At 55.4% G+C, this 24,376-nt stretch overlaps 1 protein-coding gene across 2 annotated transcripts; it reads right to left on the bottom strand.

Moving 5' to 3' along the window:
* Window positions 1–89: 89 nt before the first annotated feature.
* RBPMS2 (RNA binding protein, mRNA processing factor 2) lies at window positions 90–24,016 on the bottom strand. Of its 2 annotated transcripts, none has more exons than XM_053988340.1 (8): window positions 23,729–24,016; window positions 11,957–12,034; window positions 11,274–11,312; window positions 10,718–10,780; window positions 9,733–9,883; window positions 8,974–9,122; window positions 745–814; window positions 90–498 (listed from the first exon to the last, which is right to left on the bottom strand). In XM_053988340.1, exons 1-7 carry the CDS (start codon window positions 23,786–23,788, stop codon window positions 752–754), a joined length of 603 nt encoding a protein of 200 aa, XP_053844315.1. In that variant the 5' UTR covers window positions 23,789–24,016; the 3' UTR covers window positions 90–498; window positions 745–751. The 2 variants fall into 2 exon arrangements, with proteins under 2 accessions (XP_053844315.1, XP_053844316.1); XM_053988341.1 differs by having other exon boundaries at window positions 90–455.
* Window positions 24,017–24,376: the final 360 nt, after the last annotated feature.

The raw sequence follows: 24,376 nt of genomic DNA, 5'->3' as shown, positions 1-24,376 counted from the left end.
AAAACCTTGATGGATCAATCTGTTGGGCCAAGACCTGTTGCTAATGGTTACACAAACGCTAGAACAAACAAACTTACACTCACACAGACACAAGTTAAGTGTTTTAATTCATGCCAGAAAACATGCAAAACCCATTTTGCCTTTCGATTCCTTCAGCCGAGCCACCCCCGAGGCAGGGTGAGCCTGGGGAAGCCCAGGACCTAGCCCCCAGCTGGGTTTCAGTGCAGCCAGATGGCAAAGCTCAGGCAGGGAGGAGGTCCTGGGGATGGCTTGAGGGAGGGATAGAGAGAGGGATGGAGGCAGCACACAGCCCATGGCTGGGGCCACGATGGCTTCACAGTCCAGGGAAAGGGGTGCTGGCAGCCGCGGGGGCAGTGCGGCGGGGCTGGGCACGTTGTCCTCTGGCCACATACCAAATCCAGAGGAGTCGGAGCCATCGTCCCTGGCACATCCCTCTGCGGAGGGGCAGGGAGGAGGAACATGAGTCGAGGAGAGACACTGCGGGAGAGGAGCACGGTGAGCGGGGCCAGCTGGACCTGTGGCCTCAGGGTCTCCCACAGCCTCCTCCCCTGGGCTTTTGGGGGGGGGGGGGGTCTCCCTGCTCCCATCCAGGAAACCCAACCACATCCTTGGGTGCGTGAGTGGGGCTGAGCCCAAGCTCCCATCCCTCCTCCCCCCAAGAGTCCAAGGAGCCCAAGGAAGAGCAAGATAAAGACCTGACTCCAAGAGTAATTAATTACTTACTAATGAACTAACAAAACTGACGAGACTTCCATCCTTGCTGGGTAGCTTCAGAGGGAGGATACCAGCGCATCTGGAAAAGAAAGCCATGGCAGAGGATGATCCATGATCCAGGATTACCTCAGCCAGAGTACAAACCTTCAAGCCATGTGCAAGGTCCATGGAGCAAAGATGTCTCCAGCATGGGAGAGGAGGCTCCAGGGTGAGCTCCAAATACTACTTGAATTGCTCCACCCTCAGCCAGCCAAAGGAGGCATCTCAAGACCACAGATTAAAAGCAGACAACCTCTACAGGACGTGTATGGGGGAAGAAGTGCTCATCCACTACAACAGACACCCATGGAGCTTTCCAAGCCCCAACCCTGCTACCAGGAGTGGCTCCAGGCAAACCACACCATGGGAAGAACTTGGAAGAGTTGCAAACCAGCAAGACTTGGAGGCTTCCCTGGCAGGTGCTTGCTGCCACATCTATTTCTCAGACCTGCTTCTTGCCAAGGAAAGGGCTGGATGGGGACCTAACAAGGAAACAAGGGACAGTAACTGAACAGACACCTTCCAGCCCCTTAGGGGACACAGTGAGCTGGCAACATCCAGCCCCACAGCCTCAGACATCCAGATGATCCCATCTGGTCAGCAGGGCCAGTGTGTCCGGCTGGGCTGCATCAGCAGTTCCGTGCCTGACAGCAGCAGGAGACAAGCCCATGCCACTTGACTGAGCATGGATCTAGCAGCTGGAGCAGCAACTGGAACTTGGTCCTGCTGCTGGAGCACAGCAGCCACCCCCAACTCCTCCCTCCCCAGCTGCCTGGAGAGAAGCACAGCCTCAGCATGTTCAGGGCTCTGGGAACCAGCACAATGATGGGCTTGGTTCTAAGATGGGGAGAAAAGTGGCAGAAAACCCCCTGGAGCCCCATGCGAGCCATTCCCCTTGTCCCATTCATCCTGGCACAGCTGTCTCCTCACCCAAACAAGCCTGGCTAGATGCTCCTCTCCCAAGGATGTGCAGAGATGTGCAGCAAACTGCCACAACCTTGGCACTGCTGCCTGCAGCAGCCAAGTTTTGCCCCCACAGCCATGAGGGCTGCAGTGCCAGGAACTGCAGCCACATGAGCTATGGGCCTTGAGTCCTTCTCCAGGGGATGGCTCCTAAATGAGCCCTGCCAGTCAGCAGAAGCTCTGTCCTCACAGGAGCCTCTCATCAGCTCAGAACAAGACCAGTTTGGACAAGACTTGAACAACCTAGTCTAGTGGAAGATGTCCCTGCACATGGCATGGGGGTGGAATGAGATTAGTTTAAGGTACCTTCCAACTTGAACCATTCCACGGTTCCATAATCTGCTGGACTCTTGCCAGACACCTTCACAAGGCAAGTGGATGCCCCTAAATCAGCTCCCAGCTGGCCCCATACCTCACTTCATGGCACAGCATCCCAGTCAGTCCAGCCATGGAAATCAAGGGCATGGGTGTTACCAAGACCCTCCTCCCCAGTGAGGGGTCCCACCTAGTGCCAGCACCAAAGTGCCACACAGAGTTTTCCCTTCTCCTTTAGCCAGGGAGAGGGACCTTTTCTGGCCAGTCAGGGCCACCACAATGTGCACAGACACCACTCAGAAAGGCTTGGCATGGACAGCAGCATCACTGACAACTTACAGGGCCACCACAGCAGCTGCCAGAGCAAGGACAGGGATTTCTTGTCCCCTGTCACCAGGAGGTGCTTGCTCAGCAAAGCCACATCTCCTCTGCAGCCGTCCTCCCTGGCCAGTGTCTCCCACTCCACACCCCTCCCCTCGACAGCTGGAAGCAGTTTCCTCCTGTCCAGCAGTAACAGGAAACTCCCCCTTCGTTCTCAAGGCTTAACCCTGAGAGCTGCCTCCACCTCATGCACGCTCAGCCAAGCAGCGCAGCCAGGCCATACATGAGCCAGTACAGCCCAGCCTGATGGCCCTCCATCCTGGCCTCAGAGCCACCTTCTGGCCCAACTGCAGAGCCTCAGCACCTCCACTTTGAACAGAAGTCCTGGTTTTCTCTTAAAACAGGCACTGTTCGTAGCTCTGGTGCTAATAAACCATCACTGCAATGGACCACCCCTCCTTGCCTTCCTCCTGCAGGTCTACAATGCTCACACACCAAACCCACCCAGCCTGACACACCATGGCCCCACAGGCCACCAGCCCAGCCCTGCATTCAGAGGGGTTCAGCCTGGAGCCCCACAGGAGCTGCTACAGATGTGACAATCCTGGGTACAATCCAAGGCTCTGACATGCTGATAGGGTGAGGGAATGACCTGCCAGGTCTTTCAGCCTACAGAAAGATTAAGGGCTTGATGGGACGAGGCAGGAACTCAGTAGGAGGGAGGTTCCCAAAGCCAGCAGAAAGCACTGGAAGCTGTGGATCAGAGGCAGCAGATAGCCAAGAGGATGCCCTCTAGGCACCTGCCAAGGCTGTTCTCTCTTCACACCCCTCAAAATACTACATCTGTCAAGGAGGAAGCTGAGAACTAATGGAGATGTTCATCACTGGGTGAGGAAAGAGAGCAAGAGAGGCTTTTACAGGAAGAGACACAGTTGTTTCTGGAGAAGCATTAGCTCACAATTGGAAAGGAGTCTGGTCACACCATCAACACATCTCCTGCTTGCAGGGATGAGGCAGCCACTGCTGGCCAACTGCAGCAGCCTCGTGCTGCTGCCTTCAACATCTGTCTCAGAAAACAGCTGGAGAAGAGAAATGTGTGCCTCTGCCTGCCACCTCCCAGAGGCCAGGAACCTCTCCCTTTCTGCAGCACAACACCAGGAGCTGCCTAAAAATCACAGTGAAATTATAAACGGAGCAGAGCAACAGCCCATCAGAGCTTCACTCTCCTTGTCAAAACCTCCTTTGTCTCTTCCAATTGCCCTCAGAATTTAAGTATCCAGTTGTCCACCATCTTCATGGGAGAGCAAATCCTTCAGAAGAGGGGAAGTGAGGACCAAGTACACAGGTACCTCCTCAGAGCACCTTTGGCTTGGAGGACCTGCCTTTCCTCCTTAGTTACGTCTAGGTCTGCAGCCAGCCCCAGCATCTTAGAGCTCCGATCTACCTCTACAGCTGGTCCCCAGGGACCAGAAAGGCTCCTGGTGCAGGCAGGCACAAAGCACTCCCTGCGCTCCTGGGAGCTGGTAGGATCCAACTAACACATCCAGGAGCTGCATCTTGCTGCCAAGCTGCTGAAGTGCAGAGCAGCATCCTCACTGGTGCTCCTGAGATCCTCAGCCTGGCAAGCCATGAGCACCTGGTAGGCAGCACTGCAGGTCACCGATGTGAGCCCTGGGCAGCCCCCGCTGGTGGCTGGCGAGAGCTGCTCTGCTCCATCTGGAAATGTGAGCCAGGCAGGCAAGGACAGACAGCACAGGCACCACCTTGCCCTGTGTGCTGTGTGCTGGACACACGCCCACCCCAGCAGCGGGCACTGCACCCCAGCCACCTGCTCGAGGGCCTCTCAGGGGCTGGTGTGGGGCATGATGAGGTGTGGGAACAGAGCAGCTCAGCCCACCACCAGGAAAACCAGATGCCGTGGGATCAAGCTCATGCATCTCCCAAGCAGCTCTGGCGAGGGAGAGCTGGAGGATCAGCACATCATCCCACACCAGGGCAAGGAGCATGTGGGCAAGGCAGGCACTGACCCTTCCTCTTGCTTAGGAACATTCTAACAGGCGTGTATCCATCCATCAGTCCAATGCCTGGTACCCCTACAGCTCAGGGAGACACACCCCTCTCCAAAACTGCAGCAAACAAGCATTTCCCCTTTTCCAGCAAGTTGTGTTGCTTTCTTTTGTGTTGAGCCAGCCAGGGAGAGCCACTGTTGGCCACAAGTCTCTTCTGATGGCCCAGCAGTCCCACCACTTACCAAGGACAGCTGCTTCGGAGCATCCTCTGCTTGGAGGATGCTCAGAGCATCTCCTGTCTGCTTTTCCCTGGCTAGGAGGGAATTGCTGGCTTGGGGCTGCTTGGTCAGCTATGCCACCACTATGTCACTGGAGTTTAGAAAGTTGCCACAACCATGAACCTCTTGAACAAGAGGCTTCACATCTCTGGGAAGCACGGAGCTTGTCCAGAGAGAAATAATCCTGGGAAGTCCCTACATGACAGCACCAACAGGCAACAAGTTATTAGGGACAGAAAATTCATCCTGCTTCCAGTCTAGGGTGGGTCTGTCAGCTTAGCTGCAAGGGAAAGGGGGTTTGGGTCTGACCTCTGTTTTCGTCAATGGGATCAGCCTCAACCCAGTGCCAGCAAGTCCCAAGGTCCTTCCAGGTTCTTGCACAACCACACAGCCATGATCCAGGACTGCTCCCTCCACCCACCACTCACTTGGACCTGTCTACCAGGACCAAGCAGAACAAGACAAGCTGTATCATTGTCTCTATGCCTGTGTCAAGCTCTTCCCATTTTCCCAGGAGGGGAAATTATAACTCTGCACATCTCTGCACCTCACAGTTTTCTAAGGGCAAAGGCAGACCTGGGCCCTCATCTTTGGTGGCTTCTTTTCTTATCATCACTTCCCCAGAGAGAGGAAAAGGTCTGCTCAGAACCACTGCAGGGAGAACTGAACCAGGGCTCATTTCCTTCAGTCAAACATCAACCATCCCCCTGCCAACCAGTCCCTTCCCTCTTCCCAAGCTCCCAGTCTCCTAAACCACACACCCCTCTCTCCCAAGGCTGCTGATTCCTTCCATTACAGCTCACACAACCTGTGTCCTGCCTGTGATTTCAGGTTGCAAGAGAGAAGTCAAGCTCCAGGTAGGAACTGGCTCCATTTCCATTACCAGAGAGGAAAGCAGTGAGATTAGACCCATGATAAAGGGCAGGGTCTGTCCCGGTATGCGATTCTGGAACAAAGTGACCGGAAAGTGCTGTTGTCTAAGGTGCCCACTAAAATTTAGTCGTGTGCTATCACTACCACGTCACTCACCTCCCCCACCGTGTGCCAGGAGTGAGGTCAAGGTGTATTTCTGGTTGCCCTCAAAGGGTCAAGGCTGGGGAGAAACCAGGTTTCTTTCAGGCCGAGTGGAAGGGTGGTCTCTACCCCAGCTCAACCGGGCTGCTCCCCTCCCACCGGCAGGGCCTGGCTGAGCCTGGCTCAGCTGGGAGGAGCTGATGTAAGATGGTGCCATGCTGTGTGCGCCATGTCATGTGCTGCGAAGTTGGAGATGTGGGTTAGAAAGAAGGCCTGGCATCTCATTCCCCAGGCTCTGGTGGGTGGGTAGCGTGAGGCCCATGCACTGGGTTGCCAAGGAGATACGGGCTACAGAGATGGGCAGAAGCTTGCAAATCCCACAGTGCACCTTGGAGGAGAGATGGTTACCTTACCAGTCTTTCCAGATGTGGCTGCCATCATGCTTAACACTTCTAGGAATGGAGCTGTAGTACAGCCACTCCACTAGCTGCAATAAGGCATCACTAGGGCGTCCCATCTCCAGGGACAGCTCTGAGCTTCGGGGCTAGCCTGCGCTGGCATCATGGCTGGAGTTCACTAGGGACATCAAAGGAGGGATTTGAGAGAGGGTGGGAGGGAGGGAAGGCAGATGGGACAATCTTAAAGTCAGCAGAGTCCCCGGTGGGGCAGGGTCAGGCTACAGTCACAGCTGCAGCAGCCTGCTGCCTGCCCAGAGCACAGCCAAGGCACGGACGTGCCAGGAGCAGCAGCCATCGGCTAGGAGTGGCTTACCAAGGGTTCCCGAGGCCAGGCCAGCCTCTCACCACCTCCTGCCCCTCATCCCTCCTGCCAGCCCTCTGGGCAGCTCTTCAGGAGGCCAGGCCAGGCCACCTCCTCTCCCCATTGCTGAACTCAATTCTGCAAGAAGATGAGCCCTTCAGGTTTAAATATATTGTGACAAGATCTTGTTTTAGCTATGTCCTCCAACTTCTTGCCTGCCTCAAGGCTGATGACGTGTGGAGCTGCTACAGCTCTGGCCATCCCCATGGATGCCCTCCAGTCCAGCCAACACCAGTCCACCAGGAGGAAGAACTGTGACTGTTCTGGGGAATAACCCATAAGCCCACCACATAAGTGAGCCAGCCCCTCCCAGTGAGGGCAGAGGCTCAGCACACGGGGACTAAGGGCACAGCTTTTAGCCCAGTTTGTGAGCAAAAGTCATCTCCTTGTTGTGCTCCACCCTCAGCTCTGCAAGGGACAGGGCTCCAGCCCAGAGCTGCCAGCATGAGTAATGTTTAACCCCACTACATTTTATTGGTAACATATCCTGCACCAGGACATGTCCCTGTGGGGTCAGCACTGGCTCAGCACAGCCAGGAGCAGCTGGGACTGCCCAGCAGCCTCTTTGGAAAAGAGCTGGGTCCAGCCACAGCCTGGAGGGGCTGCACTGGCTCCCTAAGGCTTAGAGCCCATCACCACACATGGACCCCCTTGGGCAGGGAGTTCTACCTACACAGGGAGCTCCTCAGGGTCTTATGATGAGGCCAGACAACCTCTTTAGAAACCAGTAACTCACTAGCTGGAGGGGAGGAACTAAGAAGGAAAAGATGTAGCTGGAGGCCTCCTTAATACCCTCCACTCTACAAGAGCAGAGTTTTCTCCCCCACTTTGCACCATAAAGTTTTGGTGTCTAACCCTCACACTCAGGATCCCTACACAGTCACCAGTGACCACCCTGGAAGAAACTGCAGTGAAAGTTTCACCTCCCTCAACCACCTCAGACAGGCCAGAGGGGTTGATTTGTCCTGGTCCTCCCTTCCAGGGACAATTCAACCTCAACCACCAGCCTACAAACACATGGGGCAGGAAGACAGTTCTCTCCTGGGCCACTGAGGAGCACAGCACAGCCCTGTAGTCATGGGCACCACCACCAACTTTTGGAAAACACCAGCAAGCACAACCTTCCCAGTGAAGAAGCAGCCTGGCTCTGAAGGTCCTTGGAAGAACATTCCAGTGCTCTTCCTGGTCCTGTTCTGAACCCCAATGTACTTCTCCCTAACCCCTGGAGCTTCAGCCCAACAACAGCTCACCTGTAGAAGGGCAGAAGCAGGAGAGGTCTGCAGGTGTGAGAGGGGCAGGATAGAGGAAAGGAACTGGCATCCACTCCACATGGCATTTGGGAAGCAAGCTTGGCTTGAAGCTGGGCAGTTACCATCACAAAGCTTGCAGGAAGCAACAGGATGCCCAAGGGCCAACATAGCTCACTGCCAGCCAGGACAGCAAGGTGAGAGGACACAGCTCCTCCTCCTCTCCATTTAAGCAGGGAAGAGTAGGAGTCAACACCCTGCCTGGCAGGGCAGAGAGCAGAGGTTAAGCCCCAACACTCAGTTCCACTGCCCCAGTCTCCCATGGCACCACTACGGGAGCAGACATAGAAGCAGGCAGAGCACAGCTGGCTGGTCACACTGAGCAGGGCAGGGACGGGGGTTCCAGCTTCTCGTGGACAAGTGCTTCAAACTAAGCACCTTAACTTGGAATTAGGACACCGCTGCTCTGTTTTGACTTTCCCTTTGCACGTTTGTGGTTTCAAGGTTTATGTGGTCTCTGTACATTAAAGCATCCGTGTCAGACCAGTACAGGCATTCCTACATCCTCAGCTGTCAGCAAGCAAACCTGGGGACACCAGGCAGCTGGTTACACCACCATCTACTCTTCCAGAGGCTTATGCATGGAATGACTCTCCTCACTAGCCTGTACCGAGGGAGGCTAGCACCCCGTTCCATCACAATTCCTCACTCTGGCAAGGCTCTAGTCACTTATCTCCTGCAGGATACCCTCCTCCAGCTTTGGAAGTGTTTGAGTCATTAGGCTCATGGGGTCCCAGCTGAGCCCCTCAATTTAGCACAGAGCTAAGCCTGTTGTTTTCACTGTGACTTGAAATGACATTTCATAGCTATGTTACATGCAGGAAGTGTTTCCTCCCAGCAGTCCCTCAATGTAGTTCTCTGGCCATGGGGAGCAACAGAACCAGCCAGAAATCAAGCCCTGACTTCCACCTGTCCCACCCCTTGCAGGAAAGCAGGCTGGACCTGCAGGGTCAGAAATCATCACCCAGCCCTGCCTGCTCTCGGCTGCACAGACCCCTCCTTGGGCTGGTCAGGGCTGGGCGCCCCTGCCCTGCAGCCAGGAGCAGGCTCTGCCTGAGGCCAAGGTGCAGAGGCCAGGGTCAAACCGGCCAAGCAGAGACCGTGGGTATGAGAGCACCGTGGCGGGGAGATAGGAGGGCCCAGCCCTGGCACGGGAGGTGGGGAGTGACTCACCTGAGCGTGAAGAGCCGCGGCCGCAGCAGCCGCTGCTGGGTACGTGAAGGCAGCGTGGGGAATGGCAGGGGTCAGCTCTGTGGTGTACAGTGGGTAGGGAGCCCACGCTTCCGGGGACGCTGGGATGAGAGCCGCTCCAGTCAGGTCATCTAGACAGGAGGAGGAGACAAGGGGACAGTCCCAGTACTGGCCCCAACAGCCTGCTTTGGGGACAGACTCCGGATTCCTCCCCCCAGGCTAAAGCTTCGCGCTGCCATCTTGATGAAGAATAAAACCTGTGTGCACAGCTGCTCCTCCAGCCTCCCAGCCTTGACAGGAGAACCCAGGAATGTGTTGCATTACAGCCTCACATGGGCTTTAGACAGACTGCTTCACACAGGATGCAGGACAGGGGACAGGGGGCTCGGATCCACCTTACAGGTCACCCCATAAGCCTCAGCGGGGTTACTCAGCCCACCAGGCTACATAGAGGGTGATGGCACAGGACTCATCCTTTATGCTTCACATTTAGGGATGCTTTAAAAGATTTATAGTATCACTTGAGCTACCAAATCCAACTTTCATGTCTCAACAGTTCTATGTTGGCCAGATGCCTGTTATTCTCCTGTGGCTCCAGCATCCTGCTGGCCTCCCTGCCCCAGGCAGATTTCAGGCAGAGCAGAGGTGGGTCTGGGTTCCTTTCCACTGTGGCAGCACTCACAGAGTTGGGCATCTCTCAGGTTGGAGCCATGACCTCCAAGCCCCTCCCAGCATACTCACAGGGGTCCCGTGCAATGAAATGTGCACCCAAGGCAGGGTGGATATTGGTGGGGTTCGGTGTGGCCATCAGCTTGCTCTTGGCCATCTTTGTGTTGGCTTTAGCAAATTCTAACCGCAAGGTCTGGGGGTTCTCAGGGTCGAAGCGGATGCCCTGTCACAGGAGAGAGCACAGGGGTTTCTCAGAGGTGAAGCTCCAGTCCAAGCACAGGCTGTGTTTATTCATGGAGCAAAGCCAACTGAGGAACCAAGACCACCACACTGCAGTCACATATCCAGATTTTTGTCACCTCACTGCAACACTCAAGTTCCCACGTGCTTTTATTTTTACATTTAGCTGGCCAGGACTAATGTTAGACCCAGGATCACTCTTTCCAACATGAGGGACACAGTTCTGCTTCTTATGTGCAGTTCACCAACCACTACAGCAGGGATGGCTACCAACACAGCTCAGGAAAGGTCTGTCTGCTGAAGCTGGGGTAACTGTCTATACTGGAGTAGGAATAACCCCCATCTGTGTGGGAGCTCCCATCTGTGGTGCCACTACATCTTCTGCCAGCCTGAGCAGAGGCACTAGCAGGGGTCCAAAAACCCAAGGCAAGGTCAACAGCACAGCAGAACCACATCTTGCTGACCAGATCCCACCAACACTCCTGCAGGATGGGGATCATTTTGGGTGTTTTTCCATGCTGACCATCCTCAAGATATTTTCTTGAGTCACAGCAGGTCCCCACAGCCTCAGAGGCCCTCAGAGATGTCTTCCAGTGGTCAAAAATTACATTGAGACAGCTTGCATCTATTTGCCCAGGCTGATGTCAGACTTGAACAGCTCTCCTGCTTCCCTGGTGGAATGCTACAGGATCATTTCACTTCCATAGTCCAGGGCACAGCTGGTAGATTACCCTGCCCTGTCTCTGCCCTCAGCTCTGGGTTCAGCAAGGCAAGTGGCCCTCAGCCCCTTCAGCCCCCAAGCACTTTGGGTACTCACATTCAAGGCGTTCTTCGCTGCTTCAGCGCCAGCCCGGCTGTCAAAGGTCACAAAACCCACTGGCTAAAAGAAACAACACCGATTTCAGTTTGGAAGATTCTTCCAGCTCCTCAGGCTGCCTTGCCACCCCCTCTGCCCCAGACAACCAGCAGAAGAGACCATCCTAAGCTGCACAGGAGCTTCAAGCAGAGCTTGGGTCATTGGCTGAGGATTCCTGCTCTGCATCTGCTCCCACTGCAAATGTTTTGGCATTCTTATGTGTGGGGACACTGCTCACCCTGATAAGCCCCCAGCATGGCTACCCCTGCCTTGATCAGCATGGGAGTGGGGAAGGCTGATAGCAGCACAAGGTTGGAGGCTGAAGCCTCAGGTCTCACACAGGGCAGCAGAAGACATGGAGACATTCAGAACATGCTGGGTCAGTAGGACCCCTCTGTGTAGCTGGTGCTAGCCCAGACAGTGCATTACACAGTGAAATGGGATCTTTCTCCTCTCCCCTCCTGGCACGTCCAGTTTGCTAGCAAAAGCCAAAAATACACAGGCTGGAAGGAGGTACCTGCTTTGAAGTCAGCTTGATCAGTGACCCCTCATAACCCTGCAGGAGAGAAGAAAGCAAGTCAGTGTCAGGCTCCTGAAGAGGCCATACTACAACCAAGACACAACACAACAGCTCCAGGAGCTCCTGTAGCACCAAGCCCTCCACAGGGTATGGGCCACAGTAGAAACAGGGTCAATAATACTTCTTTTCCATCAGTAGAGAAGACTAGGGGCAGAGCAGGTATTTTAGCTCTTCCATCCTGGCCCTTTGGGAAGGAATTCCATTTTCTAGCTCTTCATCCAGCTACAAAGATGGGCACCCTGCCCTGGCTAGTGCCTAGAGAAAGCAGAGCACCCTCCCTATGCTAGAGGAGTGCAGGCAAGGGAAGCCCAGCTCCCCTGAGACAGCCTAGGTGGTTATTAGAGAAGAATGGAGAGTTTGGGGGATGAGGACACATACTCAAGGAAGAGCTGGTCCAGCTGAGCAGCAGGGCTGACCAAGCAGGTTTCATCAAGCTTAGAAACAGCACGATTCCAATGGCAGGCTCCAGCTGGAGGTTCCCAGTTGAGCACAGGTCACAGGATCCCATGCTGGCTTCAGGTTCCCATGTCATCCCTACTTCCCCTGACAGACCTTTGGTGCCAGTTCATCCACAAAACAGCATCTTTCCCTCCAAAAACCAGATCTGGAGACCTTCTTACCTTGAATGGCCGGAAGAGAAGGTAGAGCTCTCTAGGTTTGATATCCACAGGAAGGCCACTGACAAACAGCGTCCGTACCTAGGGGAGAGGCCAACCAGCTGTACTGAAAGGAGATGTTTGGTGCCCAAGCAGGAGCACAGAGCACAGCTCAGAAGATTAAGTGCAGTAAGAACAGGACACCTTGCATCCAAGGTCCACTAACCCTTCCCTGCATTAGGGGAGTGCTGTCCAGGATAAAACACACCTAGTCCTTTGACCTACACCTCAAAGGATTGATGCCTTTGCAAAAATTCAGTCCCTGGCATCATGGCCTGGGTTGATGAAGGCATGGACACCAGCCCCACAGCCTGACAGGACCTTGATGCCTGAACGGGAAAAGGCCACAGACTGCCACGAGAACTAAGTTTGACGCATCCCAAAGGTCCAAAGGGACCAATACAAACCCTAGTTCTGTCCAGATCATTCTACAGATCACATACTAGATCTCCTCTCCTCAACCTACCCTGGCACTTTAATTCCATCACCAATTCAAAGACAGCCCTCAATTTTGAGAAACACCTCACTGCCCCACTCGTAGCTTTTGACTTCTGCAACAGCCCCAGAACATCACTGCAGGAAGATTTTTGGGTCCATCCCAGCTCCCTCCCCAGCACACCTCAGACCCTTCAGAAGTTGCTCCCAGACCCACTCTCAGAGCAGTTATTCTGTTGTGCCCAGCCAAGAGCATCTGTGCTGGGCCAAACCCCTGTAGTCATCTGCTCTTCTCAGGCTGTTCAAGTCATGGACCAAGTCCAAACACACTCATGTCAAAGCAAAAAATACAGTGCCAGTGGGGGACTTCAATAGATAATCCATTAAAATTATAGATAATAGTTCACTTGAATAACCAGGAAGAAAAAAGTGCTGAAGGCTCATGGCCTGGGAGAACTCCGCTCAACAGTCAGACTCATCATAAGCACCTGGCTGGCAGACTATTTCCATAGGAAGCAGCACGATGAAGCTTCAGAGGCTTCTTGTAAATCAGCATAGAGCTGGAAAGGGAAGTTATGTGCAACCGAAGTCATGAAGACACTTATTATTAACAAGGAGCAGGAGCCCCAAGCCAGAAGTCATCTCCTGGCCTGCTTCCAGCACAGAGTGACCCCATTATGTTTGCAGGGCAGAAGGGCTCTGCTCACTTTTTTGTTTTGCTCAGCCATTTCCCCTTCTCCAGACAGAGTGGGCTGTATCCAAAACCATTTTTACCACCAAACTAAGCAGCATATGATTGCCTTCCTCCTGGGCTGGAGGCAGACCTGGAAACACAGGAGCCCCTGCCTCTGTAGTTCTTTGGGATCAGCCAGATAGAGACTCCACCACACAAGGAAGTTTCTCTTACTTACAGATGAAAACTCACCTCCTGTGCCCAGGACAGTCCTGCCAAGGCAGAAAAACACCCTTCCCAGGATAAAGCCCCTCAGAATGAACAGTGATTGTGAAAGGCTTGGGGTGCTCCTGCTCTCTTGTGCATGCTGAGACTTAGGGCTGCCACTGTCCCCCATTAGCCTAGTGTGAGGAGCTCTTCTCTGGCCCAACACAGCTTGGGAGCAGAACCAGAGCACTCTTCCCATCCCCTCCCCCAGCCCTTCAATATGGATGGCTCTACCACACACTCTTGCTTTGCCCTGCCTTGGGAAGCAGAATGCCATGTGGAGCACTCCAGGAATATTTTCCAAGCCCAGGCTCAGTCTGACAGGCTCCCCAACCATCCCACCCCACATCTGATGCTTTAAGACACCACTCCAAGGCCACCCCATGCCTGGACAGAGGGGACAATGCCATTGTTTCTTGGCTTGCTGGCTGCCTCAAAGACCTCAGTGCTTGCACTTCAGCATGAGCTCCACAGAGCACTCACAGTGCGTTCCCAGAAGACCCACGGCCATCTCTTGCAGGGAAGAACTGCAGAGTGGTGGCACACATGTGCCTCAGCCATGTGAAAGCATTGTCCCTTTTCAATATTTCAGGATCCAAGTGCACTCAGCCCCCAGAATGGATTTTTCTTCCAAGCTGATAGAAAACTGCATCCCTGTTGGGTCTCTAAATGGCCCTGTGATGCGTCACTTGGTAAGTCCTTGCGACAGGTGTGACAGGATGGAAGATGTGTGGTGGCTCAGGGAAGGGGGAGCCAGAGCTGGAGCCCTCACATCAGCCTGAACAGAGCAAGGCAGATGCCCAGGAAAGCTCTTTGTCAGAGGTAAAAGGCTCCCAGTGCCAGCTCCATAAGTTGCTGCCAAAGACAGGAGCAAGAAATCTTCTCTCTCTGGCCAGAAGTTTCCCTTGGCCTCCATGTCCCGTTTGTCACCATCCACAGCATTGAAAAGGCATCGGAAAGCCAAGCCACAGCACCCAGCAAGGGCCACCACTGCTCCAAAGCCTGGGTAATTCCAAATGCCACCAGCCAACCTCTCCAAAGAGGGTCTCAAGACAAACTAAGGAAGTCCCTGCTCAGAACAGCTTGTTGGAAGCGACAAGACCGAGCAGTTGGTTTTACAAGATCTCTGCAGTTCAACACATCCATGAGTGATCTAGAGAAGGGTAAGGAAAGAGGGAGACCAAGTTATTCAGTGAAGGGAGGGTGAGGCTGGTGAGAGACCTGAGCAATATTTTCACAGCACAGAGTGAACTAAGCCAGAGGGAGCTCACTTCCAACACCAGGCATAAAGCAAAGGAGATTTAGGTTACCCCACAGGAGAAAAGCAGGAGGCAGCTCACCAATCTGAGCCTCTTGTGCACTGTGGACAACCTGGTCCAGCCTCTTCCCCTGCTCCCAAAAGAGAGGAAGCTGTAGATGAAGGCAAGAGGGTCTAGACAAGCATCTTCCAGTGGATTAACCAAACTGGGATTCTCCAGTCAGCTCAAGTCCTGCAGGCTTTGAGGGCCAAGTAGTACCACCCAGGGCTGACAAATCCAGGCATCCAGACCTCACACTCAACATGCCACGACAGGATAACTTCTGCTAAAATATGCCTTACTTCAAGTCCACACCACCAAACACAAATCCATCTTCCCCACAGTGCATCTGGAAAAGGCACAGAACAAAAAACACCAAACCAAACAAAAATACCATAAAAAATATCCATCCAGGGCTGGATCAAGAACTGCCTGGGCCAAATTACATGTCCAGACATCCAGCAGGAGCAAATCTCCAGGAATACCATGTTCTTCTGCTCATTCTTAGGCTCTGATACCAGGTGAAAGCAGTCACATCCCACCCAGGACTGATCTGAACTGGACACATGGGCATGGGGGGAAGCAGGGCAGGGAACAGCTCCCACCTAGGATAGTCCAGTAGAGTCACACAGCTGCAGGCCCTGGAGAAAACATTCTCCCTTCTCCATCCCTGCCCCTCTGGGGATGTCCCCAGTCCAAACACCTGACAGAGATGGAGGAGAGCCATGGAAAACAGGATTCGTGCCAGGAGGGACAAGACCATCTAGGCCATCTCTTAGAGAGGGAGGATCCCAGCATAGCTTCCCACGCAGGGGGAGGAGGGACACGAACAAACCATTTAGCACTTGAGTTCTCAGTGTCAGTCCTTGCACAGCTGCATCACCCCAGAGACACACACCTTGGGCCAGCACAGCCAGGAGCTTCACACCAAGGCTGCAAGAGAGCCAAGCAGCAGCACCTGCCTTGTGCTACCACAGCCCCAGTTGCTGCCAGGAGACCAGCACAGCTCCCACTGCTCCTGGTCACAGCTGCTTTGAAGTAAGAGCTCTCAAAAGAGAGTTCTGAGCTGCCCTGCAGCCCAAAAAGGGTCAAGTTATGTCAGAAGTGTCTGATGCAAGGGCACAGGTACCCCACCCCCTGAGGCTGCAGTGACTGGGTTTTTTTTTTTGTTAGAAGACTGCTCCGAATCCCCCTCCTGGAGCCAGCAAGGCCAACTGTTCCCTTTGGAGAGATCAGCCCTTTAACTACATCACCCACAGAACAGCTTAGGCTTACTCCAGCCTCCCAAAACTAGTTGGGTCCTGGATCAATATTTCCAGCACCTGCAGCACACAAGCCTTTACCAGCAGTGGCTCAGAGACACCTGAGCATGAGTACAGCAGGAATGTGCTCTAATGCCTCCCCCACATTGTGCTGTTGGACATTCCCCCTCTCCAGGAAGCCACCCCAGTCCCACGCCAGTTTTTCCTAGAAACGAGCCATTTCCCACTAGTTCACACCAATATGTCCACGGAGCCTTCTTCTTATGCTAGCAGCCCCATGCCATCCTGCTGAGGACAGGGACAAGCTCTGCCACAGCATCCCAAAGGCACTTTCCACTCCTGACAGCCACTCTGTTGTGCCAGGAGCTCAGGGATACGGACCACAGCTTTTCCCATTGGAGAGCATCTCACTGGGGTGCCTCCCTGGTATCCGTGGTCACCAGCGAGGCCAGAGGGGGACACAGAGCCCCGGTCCTGGCCACTGCGATGCAGCCAGGGCCAATTGACGCGAGACCGCTGGAATGTGGCAAGGCTGCGGCTGCCCCCGGAGCCGGGACTTATAAGGCACGGGAGCGGAATGGGGCGGCGAGCTTGCACAACAGGGCTGTGGGGAGGGGAACACACAGAGTCCAGTGTCGGGGCTGAAAAATGGGACAGGATCCTTCTCTCGATGTCTCACACGAGCCGTGGGGCTGCAGAGTCCTGCCATTGCAAGCCGGGGCTGCTTTGAACCTCAGCACAAAGTCCCAGGAACCGTAAGGGAGGAGAAAACTGGGAGAGAGAGGGATGTGTGGTCTGTACGAGGGACAGCTCAACAGGCAAGCAGGGCAGCCTCCACACCACGGGGCAAGAATCCTGAGAGAAAGGGCTTGCAACTGGCTACTTCACTGCTCCATGCCTCAGTTTCCCCTCCACCACTCAGAAGAGAAGTGGCAAAAGCCAGGGGCTGTTGCCCTGCCAGCCCTAGCAGAGCTCCGGTGTCCTCAGGCAGGATCACACTGAGCCCCGGCAAAGGATCAGGCCAGGAGCCACTCCAACTAGGAAGCCCAGAGCTTCCCACCCACTGGAGAGATGTTCACCCATCCCCAGAGGGGAAAGAGGGCCTTGAACCTCTCCCAGCACTTGAAGCAAGGCAGGCTTCAGGCATTTCCCTCTGAAAACAACCTTTTGCACAACAGGCACAAGAGGACCAACATCCTGCTGGCCCAGAGGGAAGAAGGCTGACCACAAACCAGCCCAAGTGCACCGGCATTTTGTCCCCAAGGCTGTGGTGTTCCACACTGCTCATAGCCAGAGCAGCCTCTCCCCAGCACTGCTCTTCCCCCACATCAGGCAGGGGATGTCAGTGGGGCTCAGCCTGTCGTCAGGGGAGGAAGACACTCCAACAAGGGGGAAACAGGGAGAGGCACCAGCCCCACTCCGGGAGAGCAGGAAGCACATGGGAGCTGATAAGTCCAGGCACAAGAGAACAGCACCCAAGAATAGACCTTGGGCCTGGCAGAGGAAGCACTGCTGGTGTGGCTTTGCCATGGATGCTTGCTCCTGCTATCAAGTCCCGTCACCTCTGTCTCTGCAGCCTCTCACAAAAAGAACAGCACCCAGATGGGTTTGGGACACAACAGGGGCTCAAAGCTAATGAAACATTTGGAAAGGTAGCCCCACAATCCCCAAGAGATTACTGTCCAACAGGGCAGCTCCCCAGCACAGGGAGGGGCTGGCTGAGCACCCTCAGGTTGCATTCATCACCTTTCACCTTGCCAAGAGATCCACTAAGCCAGAGGGGACTGGCGTGAGTGCCACAGCCAATGTGCTGAAGGACACTCACATCCACACTGGCCCTACCCAGCCCTGGGCTCCAGACACCCTCACCTGCCACTCTCTGGTGTTGGGGACCCACAGACACCTGTCACCATCGGCTGGAGCCACAGACTTTACCTGCTATGGACCAGCTTTTCCTGCCCACAGCCAGGCACCTGCCCTCCAGGCAGGAGACAGTGGTGAAACAGGTTCCTCTGCAGGGTAGACACTGGCAGGAGACATGGGTCTGGAAGCAGGACCCTCACAAGAAATGTTCTCACCTCAGATCTTTCATTGAGTACATCTGTATCTGCTTCACCCCACCACACGATGATTCCTGGGCACTTTTCAGTCCCATGCCTCCCAGGACACATCCAGAGACAGAGGAACCTCTCCTCAAATCAACCCAATTTGGGGCAACACACCAATGGCCATGCCTCAGCCCCATGCAGCATGTCAAGTCCCTCCACAGCCCAACAAGCAAGTACTCCATAAAATTCAGGCGATGAAAAGCTGAAAGCTCAGAGCAGCTCTTCACTGTGGACAGCAGTTATTGGAGTGTCACCTCCAACACAAAGAGACCTTTGGGGACACCGGGAGGATGACAAGCACCCACAGGACTAAGCCAACACTGTATCAGTCCAGCTCTTAGCAAGACAGCACCACTAGACAGCAGGGAAGGGCTGTGCTACCAAAAAAATGGACCAAAAGTGCCAACCCGAACCCACAACGTGCCCTCTGGCTGCTCTCTCCCAATCCATGGCTCATGCTGCACTTCAGGCCATTGCTACAGGTGAGCCAGGGCAGTTACACATTGAGGGAGACATAGGCCTCCTGTCCTTGGAAGACATCCCTAGGCCAACAGCTTCTGACCCACAGACACACACAAACTGACCCCACAGTAATGCAAGAACCAGTCACCACCTGCAGCACAGGAGGGCAGGCACCACCCCAGACTGGGAGGTCAAACATTTCCACAGCTTCTCCTGGGCTGTGCAGCAGGGCTGGAGAACCTCCACAAGGGTAAGACCACCCACTGGGCCCTCAGGTTTCCAGCCATCTCAGCACACCATGACCCTATGGGGCAGTGGCCAGAGCATCTTTGCCAAGCCTGTAGCACCCACTTCTGCCGTGCCAAGAGCAGGGTCACCTGGTGCCACTACTTCCTCCTCATCAGATGTGCTGCCTGGCTCAGGATCACACCTCAGTATGGGCCAGGTTCAGCAGCTCCAGTGTTGGAGCTGTCCCCCACTGCCTGGCCCCTCATCAGGTCCCTTCACAGGGCCAGGCACGCTGGAGGAACTTGGTTTCCACTATCCTATAAGGTTCAGGAAGATGCCGAGTATTGTAGCGAGGTCTAACCACCTCACGTCTACAGTCATGCCACAGTGAAGGTTCAAGCTGAAGCCTTTATTTCAGACAGAGCTCCAGAACAGCAGCTGGCCAAGACCAGCAAACTCAAAGGATCTTTCACTCCACAACCTTCCACATTAGTTCCAGCAAGTCTTGAATTCCTACAGTGCCAGATCCTCAAGCAGAGCTACAAGGAAGGACAGCAAAGCCTGAACTACTCTTAGCTACCTCCCAGACATCTCAAAGGGCATCCTTCCTGCTTTGGTGAGGGCAAAGCAGAGACCTAGAAAGGGAACCATTGAGTTTGGCCCTTCCTAACTTCCACAGGGCACCACCAAAAAATCCATAAAATCTGAGGCTAAGGATGGAAAGTTCTGCTCAGCAGCTCCTCAGATTAGCCAAGGAAGAAGACTCATTTCTGAAGCTGGGTCTCATTTAATAGCCCAGCTGGCAGGAGAAAAATTACCCCATCACAGGGACTAGTTGAGTTGAGATGTCAACACTCAGACTCACGTCTAAGAAATTTAGATTTGAAAGAGTGGGAAAGGAGGAGGAAGCTCCTTCAGAGGGTATTCACAGGCACCAGGAAACAAGGACATAATGGGGAGATTCCCACATCCCTCCTCCTGTCAGAGCAATTCAGTACTCAACTCAAGACCAAGAGGATGTCTGGGAACACATCAGTTCCCAGAACCCCTGTGTGTGTGGTGACTCCAGGGTGTCTGCTCAGCCAACAGTTTGTCACTGACAGAAAGCTGCATCTAACACTTAGGGGACTTTTAGGATGCATGAAAACAGCTCTGAGGCACTGTCCTCCTTCAGCCAGGCCAAGTGCAAGAGGATTAGCGAGTGGTGACTGTAACTACTACAGCTTCATGTTCCTCATAGTGAAAAGCAGCATCAGAGGAGACATTTGACTCCAGAACTTACACTAACCTTATTTTTTTGCAGCTGTAGAGCTGGAATCCACACATGCACGAGGTATCTAGGTCCACTCAAGCAGAGATTACAGAAGTCAAGAGATGCCTGGCACCAGTCCATGAAGTGCTACAGACATCCAGCACATAACACAGCCCACTCACCAGCAGCATTCCCGGGCAGTTCCGGCAGCCCTGGAGTGCAGCAGCTAAGAAAAAAGGGATGTAGGACTTGCCACTGGGGAGGTTGTCTGGTACCCAAGTCTTCTGCTTCTCCAACACTGAGTTTTCTAACCCACAGCCTTCCGTGGACCAACAGGGAAGATCACAGAATTACATAATGATTTGATTTAAAAGGGACCTTAAAGACCATCCCATTCCACCCCTTGCCATTGGCAGGGACACCTTCCACTAGACCAGGCTGCTCCAAGCCCCATCCCACTTGGCCTTGAACACTTCCAGGGATGGGGCAGCCGCAGCTTCCCTGTGCAACCTGTACCAGGGCTTCACCCTATCACATGGAAGTATTTCTTCCTAAGATTATCCTCTCTGGCAGAGCTTAGCCAGGTCCTCTGGGCTGTCCCAGCACAACTTCTCATTTAATACCTTCAGCAGTCTGGGATCCCCAAGCTCTACCTCAAGAGCAGCAGCCACCAGGCATGGAGCTGCAAAGAGGCCCTTCAGACCAGCCAAGAGGACACACAGGATAACCACAGACTTCAACTGCCAGTTTGAGCACCTACGCAGCCAGCTCCAGATTCCTCCCACACCCAGTAGACCTATAACTTCCTGGTGCCCTCTCAGGAGAGCAAGAACCAATTTCTAGAGTAGAACCAACATGTCTGCATCAGGCACTCCCGAGAGCAGGGCAAACACACAGGGTTTTATTGCCATGCAGCCATGGACATGACACCCAGTGTCCATGGGAAGCATGAGAGCTCCTCCAGCTGCTGGAAAAAGCTCTGCCTGCCATAGGGGTGGGAGTGCAGCACCTAGGCAGCTGCCTGTCCCACACTACCCTTTGGGACTGCCAGGAGAGATGCAGCCACGCAGATTGGTGGCTGCCTGGAAAATTAAACAGAAGATAGCAGCAAGTGGGGAGGAATCGCGTTTGGGGAGGTGTCTGGTGAGGAACAGCAGGGACTGACATTAGGCCCTGTTTGTTTAACATTCCCGTTAACGACCTCGAGAGGAGCGAGAGGCATTCCTGTCCTCCGCATGTCACCAGCCAGGAAGCGGCTGCGAGATCCAGGGGCTCACAGATAAGATAAAGGGAAAGGCTGAATTTGGGAGCTTCGCCCCGCTGTATCTGGGGCACACGGCACCCTTCTGTGAACGCTTGGGGAGGCAGTGAAGGAGGCACATGGTGGTGGGGGAGTGGGGGGGGGTGGAGGAGTGTCCGCAGAGCCAGGATCTGGCAGTGTTATCCATGCAGTGTGGGAAAATATTCCAGCACACCCTCCTGCATATATTGGGACTGAAGGATTCCACTTTGCACCGAATTTATCACTCTGTATCAAGGGGAGCTTCTGGGCAAGAATTTGGGCCCCCAGACCATGCTGGGATCAAGAATACAAGGTCACTCCTTATGCCTCCACTAGCCTCTGCAGTGAGGAACAGCTCCTGGTCAGCCAGGAGGAACTGGAAAAACAAGCATTCAGAGTAGGCTCAGGGTAGCCACCATGGAGCCCAAACTGTGCTCACCACCCACAACATTATTCCTGTTGGATTCTGGTGGATAAAGGACTTTCCAACAGCAATCCCACCAGGGACTGGGACATTAACCCCCCACCAGTCCCAGCCTAACCCAAGTGGTGGGTCTTTTGCTGCAGCCCTGGGTGCAGAGTGACAGACACACCCAGTGAGGCCACAGACCATCTAACAGGGTGGACAGACCGTGCCCCTCCCCACATGCTCCTGGAGGCTGCACACTGGAGAGCAGGAGCCCCTTCTGTCCAACCCCTGCACGCTCCCCAGGGATGCCATCTTTAACTCAGTTTTCCAGCCATCAAGCTCCACTCATGGGAGGACCAGCCTCTCCAGAGGGTGAGGATTTCCTGAAACACTCCAGTACCCACGTTGCCAAACAATCAGCCAGCAGTGGGGAACAGACCAGCTCTTGCCCAGCACCAGGAGGTCACCTGACCACCACCTGTGAGGCACCAGCCCAGCTGGAGCAACACCACTGGGATGGGATGCACCAAGTAGCACCAACCTTGGGGAGCTTTGCAGGCCAGTGAATAACTGGATTGAGGAGCCGCATAGAATCTTCTGCACACGCGTGCACAGCCTGTGAAACCCCCAGATACCGAACCTCCCTCCAATGGGAGCAGCACAGGTGGTGCTCCCCAGGTGCTCAGGCTCTCAGCCCACCCACACCAGTGCCACCCGGTGACGCTGGGACATCCCACCCGCAGCATCTACATCCCATTGCATCAGCGCATCACCTATGCCCTGCTCCACGCTGCGGACAGAATCGCTACAGCCACCACCTGCCAATCCATTCCACCCCATTACTCGGGTCACCCCTGCCGGGGCTGAAGCCCAGGGGATGTGGCAGCCCCAAGTCAGCTGGCGCACAGGGCCCGCGCTGCCCCAGTGGGTGGTGGAGTAAGCCAGGCGCCATGTTGCGGCGGCGAGAGCGCACGGAGGACAGCAAGGGGAGGGGACTGAGCACCTCCCCAGTCCTGAGGGCCAGGCACGGAGGACTGCAGCAAAACGTTTCCAAGGCCAGGCATATTCCAGTGCCCTCTCCAAGATGGAGGACAGCTAGTAACCACTATGGCAATACCTGCTCCAGGGGTGCAGTAATGACATCAGCCAATGGCTCCAACAGCCAAAGTGCAAATGTGGAGGGCTGCAAGCTCTGGCATGTAGCTACAGACAACCGACCCTTACTAGCCTTCCCAGCCCTGAATCAGAGCACCAGGCTCTGGCTTGCAGTGGCATCTGGGGGAAGGGGCTGCCAGCAGGTCAGCTCAGTCCTCCAGCCCTAGCCAGGCTGCCAGCAGACACGGAGCAGGGCAGGGGCTCCTCCTCTATTATCCAAGTGTCTCCCTTGCAGCCCACACAGGCAGAACGGTGCTGGATCCAGAAGCCCTCCAGCTACAGGGACGTGGCAACAGGACACCATGCCCACGGGCACCGGCTGCGCTGGATTGAGCGGGGACCTGCCAGCCCTCTGCCCCACAGGGCTACAGGGACACTGGGCTGAGCAGGGGACTCGCCCTGCCCGGCCCCAGCAGCTCCTCGGGGCGACCCGGGGACTGCAGCACCAGCTCGCCAACACCTTCGTGCTCTAGCTCCTACAGCCTGGCCCCAGCTTCTCAGCCCGCAGCAGCCCCGGCATCTGGGCTCCGGTTCCCCGACGACCCGGGTATCCAGCCCTGACACCAGGTCCTCTATTCCCCAAAAGAGGCGCTACGCTCCTTCCCGGCTTCCCCGACGCCCCGGTGCCGCCTCCGCGGTCCCCGATACCTCTCTGCTCCTTCCCCAGTACCCCAGCCCCAGTTCCCCGACGACGCTGCGCTCCACCCGCCGTCCCCCGACACCCTGGCGTTCCATCCTCGCCGCCCCGTCCCTGGTCCCGCCGCTGCTCCCCGTTCTCCGCCGCCGTCGCGACCCAGCCCCAGGCCCCAGCCCCCAGCCCCGTCCCCGATCCCCAGCCACTTCGTGTCCCGGTGCCGCCGCCGCTCGCAGTTCTCCGCCGCCCCATCTCCCATCCCGGCGCCCACCTCCTCCTCGACAGTGCCGCCGCTGTTGGTGTGCTCGGTGTCCTTGTTGAGGTTGCTCATGGTGGGGTGCTGGGGCGGGGGGTGGTGCCGGCTGCTCCGAAGCTCCGCGGGGCCGAGCCGGGATGCCGGTGTAGTGCTGGTGCGCGGGGGTGGTGCGGGGCGGTGCGGGGCGGTACGGCGCTGCCCTCCCGGCTCACATACGGCGTCCTGGGACGGCGCCGCTGTTAAGGACCGGGCCGGGCGGAGTGGGGCCGAGCGGAGCGCAACGAGCCGCAGCTGTGGGGCCGACGCGCCCCAGCCCCAGCCGCCGCTCCCGGTGCCGCCACCGCGCACCGAGCAGCGGGGCCGGGACCCGCCCGCCTGCCCCGCCCGGGGCCGCCCCCGGCCGCCGCCGCCAATCCCGGCCCGGCCCGGCCCGGCCCCCCGGGACCGCGGGGAGGTTTTTTCTTTCTTGTTGGGCTAGAGTTATTTTAATTATTTTTCCCCTCCTTTCCACGAAAAACTTTGTCAACTTTGATGAACTTTCGGGTTTCGACTTTCTTAAAGGGCCCGCCGGGCTCTGATCTCGCGGCGGGCCATGCCGTTCCCACCTCGCATCGCCGGGACGGGGAGATGTGGCTCAGCCCCCGTGAGGGTCCGAGAGCCCCG

Source organism: Vidua macroura, chromosome 12 (assembly GCF_024509145.1).
Source record: "Vidua macroura isolate BioBank_ID:100142 chromosome 12, ASM2450914v1, whole genome shotgun sequence".
Taxonomy (NCBI): domain Eukaryota; kingdom Metazoa; phylum Chordata; class Aves; order Passeriformes; family Viduidae; genus Vidua; species Vidua macroura.
This window is presented reverse-complemented; position numbering and strand designations above follow the sequence as displayed.

What these genes read in the sequence shown, in the direction of transcription:
- RBPMS2 (XM_053988340.1), bottom strand. Translation starts at nt 23,788, where the DNA reads ATGAGCAACCTCAACAAGGACACCGAGCACACCAACAGCGGCGGCACT. An exon ending in CAGCGAAGAACGCCTTGAAT is followed by an intron (nt 9,884 to 10,717) that starts GTGAGTACCCAA and finishes CTCCTGTGACAG; the next exon opens with GGCATCCGCTTCGACCCTGA. An exon ending in CCGCGGCTCTTCACGCTCAG is followed by an intron (nt 815 to 8,973) that starts GTGAGTCACTCC and finishes TTTCTTTTCCAG; the next exon opens with ATGCGCTGGTATCCTCCCTC.